Source organism: Hyperolius riggenbachi, chromosome 6 (assembly GCF_040937935.1).
Source record: "Hyperolius riggenbachi isolate aHypRig1 chromosome 6, aHypRig1.pri, whole genome shotgun sequence".
Taxonomy (NCBI): domain Eukaryota; kingdom Metazoa; phylum Chordata; class Amphibia; order Anura; family Hyperoliidae; genus Hyperolius; species Hyperolius riggenbachi.
Genome location: NC_090651.1, coordinates 196,734,837 through 196,755,142, shown reverse-complemented (window position 1 = coordinate 196,755,142; position 20,306 = coordinate 196,734,837). Strand labels below are relative to the sequence as shown.

General features: G+C 41.1%; 1 protein-coding gene across 3 annotated transcripts in view; it reads left to right on the top strand.

Annotated features, from left to right (window-relative positions):
- The window catches only part of ROBO3 (roundabout guidance receptor 3), a 661,476-nt gene that overhangs the window by 605,049 nt on the left and 36,121 nt on the right, over positions 1–20,306 (top strand). For all 3 annotated transcript variants that reach the window (XM_068240266.1, XM_068240267.1, XM_068240268.1), the window contains exons 22-27: positions 5,121–5,259; positions 5,559–5,783; positions 6,479–6,642; positions 12,312–12,401; positions 17,729–17,902; positions 18,550–18,701. In XM_068240266.1, coding sequence (XP_068096367.1) covers positions 5,121–5,259; positions 5,559–5,783; positions 6,479–6,642; positions 12,312–12,401; positions 17,729–17,902; positions 18,550–18,701 — 944 coding nt within the window. The remainder of the gene's footprint in view (positions 1–5,120; positions 5,260–5,558; positions 5,784–6,478; positions 6,643–12,311; positions 12,402–17,728; positions 17,903–18,549; positions 18,702–20,306) is intronic.

Below are 20,306 nucleotides of genomic sequence, written 5' to 3'. Positions count from 1 at the left end.
TATCAGCTCCTAAATGGGATAAAGTTCAATTCTTGGTCGGAGTTTCTCTTTAAAGATACATTTATGGATTTTCAAGCTTGATTCCCAGCAGATTCAACCACCCTGACCCAAACATGTCAGATTAAATTGATCTGACCAGAGAGAAAATTTCCAATGGTTGGGGCAGGATTGGCAGCAGATCGATAGCTCATAGCATTGCACTGCATCGAGCTGTTCAATAGATTTTCAATAGATTTCATGCTTAAATGTATTGAAAACTAATGTGTAGCGTGTGTAAGGAATAGATCCTTCTCAAATCAGATTCACATTGGTAGGCAATTTATAAGGCCCCTTTCATACTAGACACAGTTTGTTGCAGATCAATTACACAGCAACTGTACAGAAAGATGGTACTGCTATGGTGCGACCTTACAAAGAGGCATGCTTTAAAATTACAGTATGCCTCACTTCTGGGTGAAAGTACACACCGAACTGCAGCTCTTGCAAAGGACTGAAAGGAAACTAAAGCACCATTTTTTCTCCTGCAGTTTCTCCTGATTTTGAATAGCTATAGGAGCTGCCATGTCCCCCCTCCCCTTCCAGCTGTCCTTATTTATCCAGAGGGAAGGTGTGAAGATGCTCTTCCTGCCAGTTTAGATTGTTCAAGTTCCAGGCTGAATTATTAGCATCTTATTTGACTCATCTTCTTCGGTATACTTCTATCTTCTTCTGTCATTCTCTTCTGTAAATGTCTTTCTTGTTTTTTGATCTTTACTACTTCTATTCTTCTAGTTGTCTTTCACTCTATTTTTCAAATATCTTGCTTGCAGCCCTCCATGCCAATTGTAATACTAACCAGGAGGCTCATAGCAAGGTATTAGAATTTGCTGCTAGGCAAAGTAGAAATTCAAAATATGCTCTCTGGCAGGAAATGTGATTAGTGAGGAGCACAAACTTCACAATTGTATTTTTGCATCATAATTCACAATTACGGTGTAAAAACGGAAATCCAAATTTCTAGAAAAATCCGAATTGATTTAGTTTGTAACCATAATCGGGAATCGTCATTTTGCAATTACGTGTAATTTTGCAAAATGTTCATGTCATTTTGTGTCAGTTTTAGTGGTAATAGCAAAGCCCCCATAATGAAAAAAAGAGTTTTCTAAAATGACTTAGAATTTTTGTAAAATCTAAAAAATGTCAAGGGAAAAATGGTTTTTAAAGTCACCAAAGGTCATTTTTGCCAAGCTTAAAAAACATTTTTCCTTTGAATTTTAAAAATTGATTTTTTCAATAACTTCAAGGTCTTTTTGATAAATTATTTTTTCCTTATTCATCATTATTATTATTATTTATAAAGCGCCAACATATTCTGTGGCGCTGTACAATGTAACAAAACAAACAAGGGATACATAATGATACAGACAATGATATACATCAAATATGAACGCTGATACAAAATACAGAACTGCTGATTACAATAGCAAATTTAACATGATGACTAAAATGTATAAATTGGCGCTTTGAGTCCGCAAGGAGAAAAGCGCAATATAAATGTTATTTGTCTTGTCTTGTCTTGTCTTGTCTAAATGTCTAACAGAGTGCAAGCAATTACATTAATAACAGTCCATGACACAAAAGGGTGAGAGTCCTGCCCTTGCGAGCTTACAATCTAAAGGAATGGGGTGGAAACAAGAGGTGGGGGAAGTATACAGTATATGTACAGGCAGTGTGTAATTAGGTTATTTAGTGGGTGCATGGCCTAAGCTAGAGAATATGCTTGTCGGAAAAGGTGGGTTTTGAGGGCGCGTTTAAAGATTTGAAAGGTAGAGTGGCGGATGTGCCATGAATGTGAGGAGTGAATGTGAGGAGGTAATTGTAGTAGAGGATAAAAGAAGCTTGTGTGCAGATCTGAGATTGCGGTTGGGTCGGTATCTGGAGACTAGTGAGGAGATGTACAGGGGAGAGAGATTGTGGAGAGCTTTGTAGGTTAGGGTTAAGAGTTTGAACCGAATCCTCTCGTTAATTGGTAGCCAGTGAAGAGCTTGACAGAGAGGAGCAGCAGAGGAAGAGCGAGAGGAGAGATGAATGAGTCGAGCAGCAGATTTCAGTACAGAATTGAGCGGTGCTAGTCGGTTAGTTGGAAGTCCACCAAGCAATATATTGCAATAGTCCAATCGAGATATAATAAGAGCATGTACTAACATTTTGGTTGTGTCATGGGAGAAAAAAGGTCGGATACGTGCTATGTTTTTGTGTTGGAGATGATAGGAGCCGGTTAGGGAGTTAAGGTGCCCATACACTCGTCAGATTGGCAGCAGATAGATAAGAAATGCATCTGATGATCTATCTGATGCGTTTTTAGAACATTTTTTACCAGGAAAGAATTCCAATAGATTTCATTTTGAAATCTATTGAAATTCGATCTGATGGCATTTTTTTGCCATCAGATTTCCATTAAGGCCAATGCAAACTGATAAGCAATCTCATCAGATCGACCTAAATTTTCCACCCTGCAAGTTCGATGGAAATCCATCGAAATCGATCGAAATCGGCCGTCGATCGGTCGATTGACCAACCGATTTGCAATCGATTGATCGATCGATCGATCGGGATCGCTCGGTCGGCCAGAAAATCGGCTGAGTGTATGGGCTGCTTTAATGTGAGGAAAAATTGCTTTGCATGTTCATACCTGAACATGCAAAGCAATTTTGGTGATAATAGAATGTATTAAGGCTTTGCAATTAACCACTAAAGTGGGCAAAAAGATACAGAAAATATTGCGTAATTACGCAAAATTATGAATGGATTATGTGAATTCAATTGAATTTTCAAATCCTAATTATATAGCCGTAATTGCAAAATGTTACGATCATTACTAAATGTAATATAGATACAGTGGGATGCGAAAGTTTGAGCAAGCTTGTTAATCGTCGTGATTTTCCTGTATAAATCGTTGGTTGTTTTGATAAAAAAATGTCAGTTAAATATATCATATAGGAGACATACACAGTGATATTTGAGAAGTGAAATTAAGTTTATTGGCTTTACAGAAAGTGCGCAATAATTGTTTAAATAAAATTAGGCAGGTGCATAAATTTGAGCACTGTTGTCATTTTATTGATTCCAAAACCTCGGCCCTGTTCACATCACAAACGCAGATGGCCATGCGTGCGGAACGCAACGCATGCGAATGCACGCCATCCGCGTTTGTGTGCGTTGCGTGGCTGATCCCATCACTGAAAAGTGAATGGGACAGCCACGCGTTTTTACAAAAAATGCGTGCAGCATGCGTACCCGGACCGCACAGGTCCGGAATGCATGCAGTGTGAACATCAGACAGTGCACTCTATGCACTGTCTGATGTCGTGCGTGTCTGCCTCCTGCACGCGTTTCCAAAACACGGCTGGAAACGCGTGCAGTGTGAACGGGGCCTTAGAACTAATTATTGGAACTCAAATTGGCTTTGGAAGCTCGGTGACCCCTGACCTACATACACAGGTGAATCCAATTATGAGAAAGAGTATTTCAGTCAATTGTAAGTTTCCCTCCAGGCCAGAAGGGGGATCCGCTGTGAGAGACAGGATTGTGCACATATGCTGTTGAAGCAGTCTGTGATTGGGGCAGCCGAGATACTAGGTGAGCACGGTTGAGGTGCATTGGAGCTGAAGATTGGACGGTCAAAGCCTGTTCAAAGCCTGAATCCAATTATGAGAAAGAGTATTTAAGGGAGTCAATTGTAAGTTTCCCTCCAGGCCAGAAGGGGGATCCGCTGTGAGAGACAGGATTGTGCACATATGCTGTTGAAGCTGTCTGTGATTGGGGCAGCCGAGATACTAGGTGAGCACGGTCCATATAGGTGCTGGGTGCACGATTGCTATTGTGATGACCCCCATAAGACGCAAAGTGGTATACCTGGCAGTGGTGTTCCCCCCAGAAGGTGTTTAAAAACAGTCTACGCTATGATCATTTTTTAAGTTTTATCTTATGTGTGTGAGGATCATTGCACAGTAAAGGATCGTAAAGCCTATGTGGTTGGAGGATTTATGCTGAGTGAACTGTCTGTGGGTCTGGGCAGCCATATCAGAAGGTGAGAGCAGTCCCTAGTGGTGGTGGAATACGGCAAAGCGTTGAATTTGTAACATACTACACGGGGAGTATATGGTGGAAGATCCCGTTAACAGTACAGTCTATGCGATGATCTCTTTTATATTTTTTTTTAAGGTGCATTGGAGGTGAAGATTGGACGGTCAAAGCCTGTTCAAAGTCATATTCAGTGGACAATACTTAGTGGAATATATATATATATATATATATATATATATATATATATATGTGTATATATATATATATATATATATATATATATATACACTAGTTGACGTAAGCCCGTTTAAACACGGGCTCTAGGTCTTTTCACACCGCCGCCACTGGTCAGTGTGTATGTTCGCATACCCGTCCGTCGCGCGCACTCGTCCGCCCGGACGCCCACCACGGACACAGGGACAGTTGGACGCAGCGACACAGGGATTTTATGATAGGATATAGATCAGTGTTCTCACCAGACATTTTTTCCAGCCGGATGGCATGAAAAAGTAGCCGGGTGGGGCGAGATGAGAGAAAGCAGGGCCAGTGCTTCTGTGCGTAACTCTGCTTACAGCATAGGAAGAGGTGAGCAGATAACAGCCGGGTGCTCACCAAAACTAGCCGGGTGGAGCACCCGGCTAAAAGAGCATGGGGAGAACACTGTTTATATATTTGAAGCTGAGCATATCTCTTTGTTCATCTTATATATTAATCCAATAAATGTGTGGACAGGCTGGTATTGTAGTCAGTGATGTATAGCAATTGGTGAGCAGCAGTGATAAAACAGTGAGAGACTGCAGGGTTCAGTCTTACATCTTAGTAATATATTGTGAAGTAAAAACTCAATAATATATTAGGAGATGCATGTTACAGTAGATGGAGAAAGGAACTTGACTATCTAGCAGCACACTGCAGAACAACCATGTGAGACTCTCCTTTTATTAGTAAGTTTACAATATTATTCTCTCTGCATCAAATGCACAGTACAAAATGTTTATCATAAGCTATACTGATTGCTATAACAACCAATCCTATTTATTTTTCTAATTTTGTAGTCTCAAAAGCAAATAAGCAGAAATCAGTGGGAAAGCCAGTTCAAACACCATCTTTGAACTGGACAGAAATTCTGCCTCCACCACCTCCTGTTAACGAAATGAACCATTTCCAAGATGAAGACTCAGATGTGGACATGAAGTAAGCACTTTCAGGCTTGGCATCTATATGGGCTACCCTAGCCAGGAAATTCTTGGCAGCCATCTTGTTTGTTTGCTGTGGCTCTCACTTTACAAGCCGTTATGTATACACAGTGGATTTGAATGTGCTGTTCATTTCATTAATATACAATAACCAGATTTCTTTGATTGGCCACAGGGAAGCCATATATTTGTACTCTCTACAATCCTATTAACAGACGCTAAGATAATTTATTTTATGCTTTTTGAAACCTGGATAACTCGGATTTTTTTTTTAGCATATTGTTTTATTTATTTTAGTTCTGAAATAGAAGAGTGGTGCCCCCCTTTACCAGAGAGGACATATTTGATGGAGAATATTTCAGAAGACTGCCCACCACCACCTCCCCGTGGAGAAGCCTCTTCTCCAGCTCAGTCCTATGGTCAACAGTCCACAGCTACTCTTACCCCCTCGCCACGGGATGACATGTATGAATCTGAGGACATCCCAAGGCTGCAGCAGTTCGAACTTCTTCCCCATCCCAGGTCAGAATCTTAAGTGTCCCTAGATTGTGATCAATATGCAGTTATTCCAATCTTTATAGTGTTATTTTAACCGGTTTAAGCCTGGCCATAGTTAAAACTATAACACTTGATAAAGGCCGCTGGCCGAAACGTCGTGCGTTTTTTTAATTACTATGGTACAATAAACCAGCATTTTTGCATAAATCCAGGTGGAGACCCAGTCATTTTGTCTTTGCTGCCGTAGTTAAAACTATGCCACACTTGTGGCTGCCTTATCCTGATGCAGCGTAGTCTTAAGAGTCCATACATTATCAGCACGGCCATTTCGGCGCATGGTGAAGCCAAAAATCTTCTTCTGCACAAACTCCGAGCCTGCGCTGAATAGTAATTCCCCCTCCAAGTTGTAGCAACTCGAGAGGACATTTAATTCTGGCACCAACTATTGCCAGCGGCCAATTTTTTTTAACTAATTTGTGTGGCACCTGGCTGAAACTCCGGGGGCCAGAATAAGGCATGCTGCGCTGGCGCTAAAGTGATCAAAGCTGTGCTGCAGCGAAATCAGCTGCCTGGTCCCGTGCAGGGGACACGATCGCGTTTAACCGCCAGCACCAAACTCAGCTCTCTAAGGACAATTTCTTTGGCTCCTGATCCCCTGTACACTGTGAGACAATCCCATTGATCAGGAAGTGTAAAAATCTTCTTTCACTCTTGCTTAGGAGACAGCCATCAGGATCCGTACCAGTTCCCAGAGCCCCCAGTCCTCCCCTGACACAATCCAATCCCAAGCTCTACCCAGATGCAGAAGGTGATGAAACACCACGGCATGGACATCGGCGGAACCTCAGCCAGAATCCAACTACCAGTGAAGAGATTGAACCAGGTTGGGACCCAATAAATGCAAAGTCAGATCAAAGAAAAGTGTAACCTATTTTATTTTTCCAAACTTGAACTGAAAATAAGCTGATAAGAAAATTAAATGTATTTATAGTATTAACCATTTGAGCCCGCGGGTATTTTTCACCTTATGGACGTGAGGAATTTTCACATTCAGCGAGCCTCCCATTCATTCCCCAATAACTTTATCACTACTTGTCACAACAAAATTATCTATACCTTGTTTTTTTTCTGCCACCAATTTATTTCTTTGGGTGATACATTATACTGAGAATTATTTTATTCTAAATGCATAATAATGGGAATAATAAAAAAAAGTGGGAAAAAAAATCATTATTTTTCAGTTTTCAGCCATTATAGTTTTAAAATAATTCATGCTACTATAATTAAAATCCATACATTTTATTTGGCCATTTGTCCCGGTTATTGCAACGTTAAAATTATATACCTAGTATAATGTATTGTGACAATATATTATTTGGAAATAATGGTGCATTTTTTCAGTTTTACATTCATTACTAATTTTTAGCCCATTATTTAATAATTATATGCCCTCTTGACATAGATATTTTTTTCCCTATAAATTCAGTAGGTGTATTTTACTATTTGGCCACAAGATGTCCCCCGCTGAGCAAAAATCCTGTTAACGTACTTTGTACGCTACATAGGATGCAATGGGCTTGATTCACTAAACCGTGATAACTCATATCACGTCCGTTTTCGCGTGCATTTCCGCTTTTGCGTGCGATCGCGAATTTACACGTGCAATTGCACGTTTTTGCGCGCAATTGCATGTTTTTGCACGCAAACGTGATTTTTCATGAGAAAACAATATCGTTTTAGCGTGAAAATTCACGTTTGCATGCAAAAATGCGCAATTGCACGTGCAAATTCACGATCGCGTGCAAACGCGAAAATGCGTGCGTGATATGAGTTATCATGGTTTAGTGAATCAAGCCCAATGTGTTGTTACATTGTAGTTAGGGAAGTGACGCAGGCTTCCATTGGAAGCCTGTGATCACAGTGCCGTATTAGCCCTATTAGCGTACTTTGTACGCTACATAGGATACATGGAAGCCTGTGATCACAGTGCCGGCAGGGAGATTAATGAATTGGGAACTTTGTTCCCAATCATAAATTTAACGATCGGAGGTGGAAATCACGGTGGGAGATAGCGTGGCAGCTCTATTTAAGAATAAACACTGTTTTTGAACAAAAACAGTGTTAATTCTCTGCGGTAATGTACAGATTGGCACATGGGACTTTTGGCCCCTGCAACCAATCTCCCCTGCACCCAGCAGCAGCACGATTGTGGGCATCTACCCGCCCGATCACCTGCAACCCCCCCCCCCCCCCACACACACACACACACACACACCAAACTTCAGGGACAAGACTAGTGCATCCCTGCGGCTCTAGCAGCTGCCACTGCGGACGTGAGGCTCACGTCCGCGCGGCATGAATGGTTAAATTGGACTTACATTCAGTAATGTTTTTATTTTCAGTTTAAGGGCTGAATTTCTAAGACTAAATTCTTAAATGCAGCCAACTCATTCTGATGTAAAATCTACTTCACTCAGCTGCAAAACAAAATAAGTAATAGCTATTTGAACATTACATTTACTGTATGTCTTGGTGTCAGCAGTGTTTCCTCAGTCAAACAGAAGTGTTTATGCTACTGTTTACTTTTCTGAGAGATGGGGCTTCATTTAACTGCTGTTTGTTTGCATTATTTGTATAGATAAAACCAATGTTTTGTTTTTTTACCAACCCAATGGTAAAAATAACACCTTAGATAAGCTATTTGTATACAGGTGTCAACTCCAGTCCTCGAGGGCCATATCCATGCCAATGGCTGGATAGTGTACTGGTTAATGGCTCTACACAGGAGACCAGGGTTTGAATCTCAGCTCTTCCTGTTCAGTAAGCCAGCAGCTATTCAGTAAGGAGACCCTGAGCAAGACTCCCTAACACTGCTATTGCCTACACCCTAGTGGCTGCAGCTCTGGCACTTTGAGTCCACCGGGAGAAAAGTGTGATATAAATGTTCTGTTTCTTGCCTTGTTAAAGATGGACTGAGAAATGGGTTCTATGTGATGAATCACACCTTCCCTGATCCCATCAATTAATTTGAGCTATGCCAAAAATGTGTGAGGACCTTGGCCCTTTAAGGACTGGAGTTCGACATCCCTGTATTAATATGGCTAGTACTTTGTGTACCCATGTTTTTTAAGTGTCAAAAATAGCATCTTTTTATTTAATAAAAGTGTTTAACATAATAGCCCTAACTAAACCGCCGCATTCCCGACACTGTAAACTAGTGGCTGGATGGTGTAATGGTTAAGGGCTCTGCCTCTGACGCAGGAGACCAGGGTTCGAATCTCTGCTCTGCCTGTTCAGTAAGCCAGCACCTATTCCCTAACACTGCTACTGCCTATAGAGTGCGTCCTAGTGGCTGCAGCTCTGGTGCTTTGAGTCCGCCAGCCCTGCCTCACGCGCGTCTGTCAGCAGCGGATCTCAGCCTCTCCCCCGCCCCTCTCAGTGAAGGAAGACTGAGAGGGGCGGGGGAGAGGCGGCGATCCGGGCTGACAGACGCGTGTGAGGCAGAGCTGCGGCTCATAGCCCTGCCTCACACGGAAGTGCTGCCCGGATTGCCTTGGCATACTAATCGATGGGGATTTAAGTTTCAGAAACCAAATTTCATCTGTAGTTAAATCTTCCTACTTTCATCTGAAGAACATTGCAAAGATTAAACATCTGATTCCCCCAGAGGATCTTCCAACCCTAGTTCACGCCTTCATCACATCACGGCTGGATTACTGCAATGCCCTTTATGCTGGCCTCCCCAAAAAGGACCTGCGTCGCCTGCAATTAGTGCAGAATGCTGCCGCCAGATTGCTAACAAACCAGCCTCGCCACTGTCACATTACACCGATCCTTCGCTCACTGCACTGGCTACCAGTAGAATGGAGAATACTCTTCAAGATTGGACTGCTGACATTCAAATCCCTGCACAATCTGGGCCCTGGATACATGAAGGACCTGCTGAAGCAGCACCACACCTCTCACAACCTCAGATCAGCTAGTTCTATAAACTTGGTCACTCCCAGAGTGCACCTCAAAAAATCTGGAGATAGAGCCTTCTGTCATGCTGCCCCTACTCTTTGGAACTCCCTGCCACACCCAGTAAAGACAGCACCATCCCTGGAGCTATTCAAATCCAGACTGAAAAGCCACCTGTTTAGCCTGGCATTTCCGGACTTATAAAATTCTTCCTCTGCACCACAATGGTCTGAGCCATTCTTATGCGCTTTGAGTCCTATAGGAGAAAAGCGCTCTACAAATGTTATTTGTTGTTGTTGTTGTTGTTGTAGTCACAACGATGGATTACCACTAAGGCAACCACTGAAAAGGCAGATGGAGACATTAGACCCGACCCCACTCAGGTTAAAGTCAACCTGAATTCTTGCACAGGACAGAAGGAAAACATGGAAAAATCTGATAAAAATTTGATCTCTCCGCATTGTCAACTCAGAAATAGACAGAGCTGCTAATTTTTAAACTCAGGATGTTAACCTGTCGTCTGCTTTCATAAAAACAGGAAGTAGACTTACTACAGATTTATTGCAGGGTTTCAATCAGCTGTAATAAAGAAATGTTTTCCTTTTAAAGATTATTATGCTGTTGCTTATCTTTTAAAGATGAGAGGATGTTCTGAGTTGAGATCCACTTTAAGAAGTCACTCTCTGTAGTTAGGAAGATAGGGGTACACTGCTTCGCCAAGGGTAGGAGACTAGCCAGGAGGGCTAAAATACACTGAAATCAGTTTTAAAATGGGAGGTAGCTGAAGACTCGATATACTCCTGTATACTGCCTAAGGAAGTGGGTAAATTACCTGTGAAATGCGTTGCAATGCTGCTTGGAGTAATGATACTTGTCAGTTTAGATATACTTTAAAACAAATCTGTTATTATTATCTCCCTAATGAGCTAGATCTTTGACTTGGTCAAGAGTCCCATAAACAGCTATTTCCTGTACCAAAAATGTTCAGATATGAAGTATGTAGTCAACTCACCAAACTCTTTCATTCTGATAAGTTGCTTCAGGTTACTTAACCACTTAAGGACCAAGGGCTTAAACCCCCCTAGTAACCAGGCCATTTTTAATTTTTTTACCAATTAGGCCAATGCAGCTTTAAGGCCTTGCTGCAGGGCTGCACAACTTAGCAAGCGAGTAAGTACCCACAACCCCCCCCCCCCCTCGTTGTTTTTTGCCCACTAACAGAGTTTTCTGTTGGTGGGCTGTGATCGCTCCCAGGATGTTTATTTTTATTTTATTTTTTTTATAAATATTTTTTTCTATCTTTCCCTCCCCCCGCCAGCCAATCAGTGCGATCGGCTGTCATAGACTTCAGCCTATGACAGCGGATCACTTCTCTGCCTCAGAGGGGATAGCCATGTCACACGGCTGTCCCCAGTACAGCGTTGTCGTAGATTGCAGCGCTTTACACAGTAAATAGATGGCGATCGCCGATGGGAGACTGATGACGGAGCAGAGCCCATCGGCATGACGCGGTCGTCTAAAGGTTAAACACATATGTCTAACTGGATTTGTAACAGAAACCAAATTTCTCAAAGACTGCAATTTCTGAGTGCTCTGTATACTTTTTAGACATTAAATCTGTACTGTAAATGGACTTTAAATTCAGCTTTGAAACAGAGATAGCATAACAAGGGCACATTGATACTCACATTTAAATTCCTTCAGTGGCAAATTTTATTGATAATAAGAGGTGCAACACAATGTAACCAGATATCACCTTCCATCCGCAGGTGGCACAGAGAGAGATGAAATCTGAATCTGCTAAACAGTAACTCTCGGCATACATGGGTCAATTGCGGCCTGATATGCCAAGCTGTTTGGTCCCTAACTTAAAATTAATTGGATAGTGAATGATTCCTACACCACACTGCAAATTCAGTCTTAAAAGATTGCAGCAGAAATCTACCTCACATTGGTTTTGAACAAAACCGTATGTGTTGTACCACACGATGCAGTGCTATGCAATGCTGCCATCAATCCCTGGCCACCTTCCCTTCCTCACTCACATGCACAGAGATTTCCTAACCTGTCCAGTCACACTGTCCATTGATAAACTGTACGAAATCAATAGAACGTGAATTGACTGGATATGACGGGATACAATAGATTCCAGCAGACTTGATCAAAGTGGTCAGTATGTTTGTAGTCATCATATGTAAAAGAGAAGCACTGCTCACCACTCTGCTGTGCCATCCAGGAGCAGGATTAAGGTTTAGCCAAACCAGTAACAGATGCTTAGGGAAAGAATCCGCTCAACTGGAAGGATTCCTTCCCAAAGGGTCAGTATGTGTACAGTATGCCTAGTATAATGGAAATATGCATAGAAATAAGTACAATGAAAACTGGAGCAGAACCCAAGTGTAACCAGTCAGAATCTGCTCTAATTTTAAAGCTGAAACATGGCTGGTTGCTCTTGGCCATTGCTCTGGTTTTCTTTGCACTTGTTTTTGTAAATCAGGCAGAGAGTGTATTGCTCATGAAAAGGGTGTTTTGTGAGATTATCTGCCTAGTAGAGTCATCATTCTAATTTTCTGTAAATTATGCCCCTCACAGCAGACCTCCCCAGCACTCCGCCAGTACAAAAATCAAAAGCCAAGAAGAAATCCAAATCAAGCCACTATCGGAGGGAGCCAAAGCAAGGAGGTATATTTTCATGTTCATAAATAGTGTACATTTTGTCTCCATACTGCAGAGTGTTAAACAACTGATTAGAGCTTGAGTTAGTTCTCCAATGGTAGAGAATGCTCAAGAACATAAGTAAAAAAACAACTGTAGTGAGAGGGATATGGAGGCTGCCGTATTTATTTCCTTTTAAACAATACCAGTTGCCATTATTTGGTTGCAATAGTGTCTGAACAAAACCAGAAACATGCATACAACTAATCTTGTCAGATCTGATATTAATGTCAGAAACGTTTGATCTGTTGCATGCTTGTTTAGAGTCTATTGATAAAAGTATTAAAGGCAGAGGATCAACAGGGCTGCCAGGAAACTAGTATTGCTTAAAAGGAAATAAATACTGCACCCTCCATATTCCTTTTTCTTCTGTTGTCCTTAAAGAGGCACTGTAGCGAAAAGGGGGAAAAATAAATCAATACATTATTGTAAAGTGAGAAGTTAAAAAATAGAAGAGAAAGTATTGGTATTTGCCATGCAATGTGTTCATATTGTTTGATCCACAATCAGCCTGTAATCATCTTTACTACTAGCAGACATAAAAAATATCCGATAGCACCAACTGCCATTATTCATAACCACACCCCCTAGCAATGCTATAGGCTAAAAGGTTGTCTTTTTATAGATATACATATGCACAACATACTGGTTGGCAGTTGAAAACACCTGTTATTTCCCACAATGCACACAGACAACAATCTGTCAGGGCCTAGGTGCTGACATCACATTGTGGGAGGGGTTTCACCACAATATTAGCCATATAGACCCTCCTGATGATCTATTTAAAAGGTAAAGATTTCTCATGGCAAAGGGGGTATCAGCTACTGATGGGGATGAAGTTCAATCCTTGGTTACAGTTCTTTAAAGGGAACCAGAGATTAATGTTTCACACAAAATAAACATATCAGTCGATAGCTTGTAAAGAATAAATGCTCTACCTGATAATTTCGCCGCTCTGGTGTGCCTTTTTTTAGTGTTTTTTATCCATTATTGCTCCAGGAAAAATCCAATATGGCCGCCGGCTCATATCCCTTCTGGTTCCGGGTTATGAGTTGTTCTGCATGTGCTGTCTAGGCTATATGAGACTAGGCTGCTATCTAGGCTATATGAGAAAGGCTGCTGCAGCCTTTCATCTGTGTGCTTTCATTTTGGTATGATGTGCAGCTGCCTGTAGGAAGTGTCTCTCATAGGAATGAAACTGCAGTCATCATCATTATCCACAGAGCACACAGATCATATTGCAGGCAGCCACACTTGTCTGTTTCAGAGATTCTCTCTCAGCAGGAGCAGCCCCTCCCATGTCATCACAGCTCTCAGTATGCAAAGCAGGAAATCTGAGCCAGGAGGTGGCAGGCTTGGGCTTGAAAAGACTCCACAGAAGAGTGACTCAGCTATAATGATTCCAGGTCAAACCTAGACTGAGCCAGTCAGGGATTCTTATCACAGCTGCTAATAGACTAATTATGCAGATAAGAATGAAACTAAAAGCAGGGTAGGTGTTCACTGTCATGTTCCCACTGACAAATGTAATAAAATACATGAGGGTGCTTCATCTCTGGTTCTCTTTAAAGAGGAGCTGTTAGGTATAGGGTCTCAGAGAAAATAAACACATATATCAGTAGCTAAAGATTGGCTGTACTTACATTACATATGCATTTCACTGTCCACGTTTGGATTTCACAGATTTTGTATATAGTATATGCAGAGATAGATGCTCCTGACAGCTCATGGCAGGCTCCATGTTTGTGAAGCCAAATGTGTCGTCATGTCCTGCCTGCTTCTGATCACAGATAAGCTCGTTCTTGAACAACACGGTGTGCAGTGAATATTAATGAGCCATGTGGCTAGGAACAATAGCTGACTCCTGCAGTGTAGTCTGCCCGAGATTTATCAGTGCTTCGTGCTGGACTGATTAGAAGCTCCTGTACCGTCTCATTAGCAGCCGAGGGGAGGGCCCCAGAATGCTTTGCAGTTTAGCTGCGGCTTGCGTCTTTATGGGTCTATAACAGACTTTAAGATAAGCACACATCAAAGGTAACTGAAATGTTTATCTTCACTAATGGCTTTTGAGCTTCCTTCTAAACTGTTTAACACAGGAGAATAGAGGTTTAAATTAGCTTCTGCAGCCTGACAGTTACTCTTTAAGCATACAAACCTGGTCTGAAGCCAGAGTTACTGTCCCATACCCCTCTAGTCTCTAGTGATACAGTTGTCATGCAAATGTGGTAGGAGGATTACATCTGTGGTGAGAGCTTTTATAATGAATCACAGGGCGGTTTGCAGGGTCACTTGTGCTCTGCTCTCCAGCCCTGCAGAATCTTACAATGGTCCTGTTGAACCCCTCTCTAAAATTTTACGGACCACATTTCTTCTTTTTTTTCAGCATCACTTTGGTCATGTTACATGGCCACAGTGAACCTGAATTGAGAGATATGGCAGTGCAGCTGTGTGTGAGGGTGTTTTGAAATGGGGAAAAAAGTAAATCTACTATATCACTCCGCATAGAAGTATTCTGCAGGATGCATGTTTGATATGCATGTGTGGGGAAAGGGCCAACCTTGAGGTCAGTGAGAATGACCAGGGCCAAATTCTGGAATCCTTTTTAACCCTGATGTATTGCCCCAATCCACCATAACTGAAATGGGCAAAGATGGATGGATAGGTAGTACGTCCCATGGAAATATTTGACATAATTTCATCATACACATGTTTATATTACTTTAAACAAGATTGTTAGATAAAGGAGATATAAGAAAACAAATGCTTTATGCCATTTATATTTTGTAATTCATTATAATTTCAGATTTAAATTGCATTATTTTAAAAATAAATGTGAATGCAAGTTTTGCATTTGAAAAAAAAAATTCCCATACATTTTTACTGCCTTAGATGCTTAAAATTAGGTGCAAATGGGTCCAGATTATTAGAGAAGATATTTGGGGAACTTGTTTTATTATAGCCTCATACAAACCCTGGATGAATCTCTTCTTAGGTGGCCCATAACAACCACTTCTATCTAAAATCTAGCATGTGTATAGCGGCCATTGATGCTCTACAATGCCTCAGTCGGCGAACAGCCTGGCAAATCAATTAGGTCGAAAACATTGTCCTCACCCTGCACACCTCGTGATGCCACTCCCGTGCCACCCCCACACAGCAACCGAATATTTTGCTAGACTACAGGCTAGAGACGCATCTGGGATAAGGCTACATGCCTTGTTTTTGTGTACAAGGCTTTAAAGATTTGGCGTTTGGTTTGCTTTGCTCTTTTTTGATGAAGTGTGTGATATGACTATGCCTAGAGTGAAAGCACTCTTTGACTTTTAGTTAACATATATACACAGCGTTGCGCAATATGTTGGTGCTATATAACTACAATATATATATATATATATATATATATATATATATATATATATATATATAGTTCTTTCATTCTGGGAAAGAGATTTTTTAAAGAAGATTGCCAAACAACTGGACAGCAATCTCTCCTATGTTCCATATGAACATATACAAGTAAATGAAGATTTCAATTAGCTACCAACTCACCCTGGCCAGATTGGCCCATCAAATTCAGAAATGAAAGCTGCTTAATATAATTTTCTAAGAACCCCAGACTTTCCCTATCAAGCAGAGCCAGGACAGAGTCCTCCAGTACCCAATGTTGAGACATCAGAGTGAGCCCCTCCATCCCTCCCACCCCATCCGTCACACACTGATTGCTATTAGACTAAGAGGCGCCCCAGCACCCCCCCCCCCCAACACCTTAATCTCTAGTTATCTGGCTTGCAGTCACTGCCTCACTGCCTTGTATCTTTTCTTATTTCTGTCTGCTTCAAACACAATAGAGGAATGATAGCTGATTGAGTTGTGTGCTGTCTCCTACACTGCACCCTGAGGCTGGAGCCTCTCTCGCCTCTGCCTCTGCCCAGCCCTGCTACTGTACCTCATTGATGTCAAAGTGTATCAAGCTGCCATTAGATAGAAGCTGCACAAATTAGAGGTACTTGAGAGATGTGCTCGAAGAAAATGTGCATATCAGAAGATTTAACCTAAGCAGTAGGGATGGTAAGTGAGAAGCAAATAATTCAGAGTTGATAGAGGATTATGCACATTTTCAATGCAGATTACCACAGTTTGAACCAATCAGATTCCACCTTGGCAGGAATTGATTGATAATTATTCATGCTGCATACATTTGCATAAAAAAATGTGCATAATCCTGCATTAACTCACAATTATTTGCGTCTCATTTATGAACCCTATTCAGCAATGCCCAGGACTTCTAGAATGGTGGAGGTGGGAGGGGGAAAGGGATTTCCACAAGAAACCCATTAAACATTAGTCTGTAGCATACCTTTATTCAGACCTCTGTGTCAGTGCTGGGGAGGAGGTTTTACTATAGTAATAGCAATCCCTATAACTACTACTGTTTTTTTTTTTATATGGTGAAACGGGGGGGGGGGGGGTCATCCCCAACACATACTGCTTCCACTCTGGCGGGGGGCACACACTGGATTTCCTACCCTTGACTTATACTCGGGTCAGCGATTTTTACCTCTTTTTTTATAGTAAGTTGGCGGGTCGACTTATACTTCAGTATATACGGTGTATCATGAGAAGAAACCATATAAGCATTCCATTAACCAGTGTTTGACCACCCAGTCTAACACATAGATATCATTCACTTCTTCTGTGGACTGAGTTCTGTGTACAGCAGATGAAACACATCACTACAATACAGGAATCTGAGGTTTTAGAGACCTCTCACCACCTCAGGGAAGAGCCATAATTAAAACCCACTTGTTATTCAATCTGCTGTATCAGTTACATCTGACAGTGACTAGCAGCCTGCACCCCACTCACTCAGTGGATAGAGTTTCCTATGTACAGTTACTATCAGATGGGAATCTGCGGAATTTGGAGGTAGCTGGGTCATATGTGAAAAGATAGAGGTGTACATAAACTATGGAATGTAAGGGAAACTTACTGGATACTGGAGTGTTTCTCAACAAAAAGGTTTTTTTCTTTTTCAACATCTTCGTGGATACTGTTGATGACATTTCTGTGCTTCTGCCATTATGGGAACCCCACACATTTAGTTTATGTAGATTGCAGACTTGCAAGGCAACCACGGTGATCTCACTCATGGAGTTCCCAGAGAAAGTAAAAACGTAGGTCACCAGGCTTCACCTATAGCCAAATTTCACTTTTGGGTGGGCTGATCCTTTTAAACTTCTTTTAGTTTTATCATACTATATTGTTAGACATAAAGCATTTTGTTTCCTTCCCAGATCTCCCACCACCTCCAGAGCCCCCTCCTGCAGAGGAGGATCTATGTTCCCTCCGCATGGAATGTTCAGCATCCTCGTTGGAGAGAGACACAAATACTACATCCTCAATGGAGAGGAGATCGGCTGCGGGACAGCACAGGGGGGCCGCAACACACCTACTTCACAACAGAGAGGGTAAAGCAAATTGTTCTGCTTTTGGTATTTTGTCTTTGTGGACTATGTAAAGGCTTAGGGCCCTTTTACACTTAATGCTTAATGTGTTAGTGTGCACTGGTATACGTTTTTTCCATAGCAGTGCATTGTGAAAACGCTTTCAGTTAAAGCATGTATAGTGGGAACGGAGCCATAGCAAAACATGGACATTACTTTGAAAATCCATTTTCTTTCAGTTATAACTGAGAGCAACTGATTAAGTGTAAAAGCGGCCTAATTCAGCATTGCAGCACAAATCACAGGCTTAGTATGCAGAGACAGATCCACTGTGTACAGATTGTGGTTCTCTTCACAGTCATCTTAGATCACATGAATAAACCAGATGGCTACAGCAGTTATAAAGAATATATTAAAAATGTAGATTCAGCAGTTTTTGTAGGACGTTATTATACTAATATAATTTTTATGGACCAATTTACGAAAATGTTTCTAATGCATGCTTTTGAGGGGACAGACATGTTCAATAGAAAGTAAGGAAGAAACAAAATTGAAGTTTAAAATTTATGCTTTCTGATTTCTTTCCATGTGTACCAATACTGCATGTGCTTAGTGCTCTGTGGACTGAATTAAAAATTATGGATGATAATATTTACCTTTTTTACTTTAAGATGAAGAGATCATTCCATACAATAAACCCAACTTCCTGTCCAGGAGTCAGATATCCAGTAACTACTCCACATCAGGAAGCAGCTCATCTCGGGGCTCTGCAGGATCCAGGTGTCACCAGTCTGGAAGGAGTAAAACAGGAGAACGGAAAGAGGTAGGTACCCATGTCAGTACTGAGAGATCCACGTTAACATAGTACTAGCATTTTATGTTCTAAAGAATGAAGACTGTGGATATTGTACTGAAATTACATCAATCTTATTTTAAACTAACCCAACCCCTCTCAGGTTGGCTTATTTAGATTCACTAAGAGTCTGATGTGACCTGTGGGTTTACTGTTCGACTCATCAATGTGATTGAGAGCATCTCTGACTGATAGTGAGATGCAAGCTCTTAATATTCCTAGGCAAGCTGAAGTCTGCTTATTTAACCACTTCAGCCTTCAGTCGTTTTCACTTTATGCATCTGAGCTATTTTCACCTTCCATTCATTAGCCTATAACTTTATCACTACTTATCACAATGAACTGATCTATATCTTGTTTTTTCCGCCACAAATTAGGCTTTCTTTGGGGGGTACATTTTGCTAAAAGCCACTTTACTGTAAATGCCTTTTAACAGGAAGAATAAGAAAAAAAAATCATTTTTTCTCAGTTTTCAGCCATTATAGTTTTAAAATAATACATGCCTCCATAATTAAAACTCACGTATTGTATTTGCCCATATGTCCCGGTTATTACACCGTTAAAATTATGTCCCTATCACAATGTATGGCGACAATATTTTATTTGGAAATAAAGGTGCAATTTTTCCGTTTTGCATCTATCACTATTTACAAGTTTAAAATTAAAAAAAAAATAGAAATATTTCATCTTTACATTGATATTTAAAAAGTTTAGACCCTTAGGTAAATATTTACATGTTTTTTTTTTTTTATTGTAATGTTTTTTTTTGTATTAAACATTTTATTTGGGTATTTTTGGGAGGGTGGAAGGTAAACCATAGTTTTATAATATAAATGTGTCTTGAGTTTTATTTTTTTCACTTTTAGTTGTAGTTTTACTTTTTGGCCACAAGATGGCGGCCATGAGTTTGTTTACATGACGTCACTCTAAACGTAACACACGCTTAGAGCGACGCATGGGGTACGTTACAGCCAGAAAAAGCGAAGCTTCCGAGAGAAGCTGTCGCTTTTTCAGCGGGGGAGAGGAATCAGTGATCGGGCACCATAGCCCGATTCACTGATTGCCAGGCTAACGAACCGCGGCCGGGGGTGCGTGTGCACGCGTGCGATCGGCCGCGGGAGCGCGCGGACGCGCACAGGGCCTCCTGGGCGTAGCTAGTACAGGAGGCTAAAGTAGTTAAAGTAAACCAGAAATCTGAACAGAAGAAGATTTGATATTCACCTGCAGCTTTCTCCAGCAGCAGGAACCTAATCTGCTACAAGACAGAGTGTGGAAGGTTTGGTGCTTGCACCCCTAAAACTGAAGAAGATGCACAGTGACCAGCTTGGAAATTATTATTGCAGATATTAGCCTCTTCACTAAGCTTTATCAAACACTTTATCAAACTTTTGATAATTTACCTCATGGGTAAAATCTAATTTTGAGCTCACTAAGGTGTTATATGTTTATAGAATGTTTTATCGATAAAACATTCAATAAATCTATAACACCTTAGTGAATTCAAAATTAGATTTTACCCATGAGGTAAATTATCAAACGTTTGATAAAAAGTTTGATAAAGCTTAGTGAATTGAG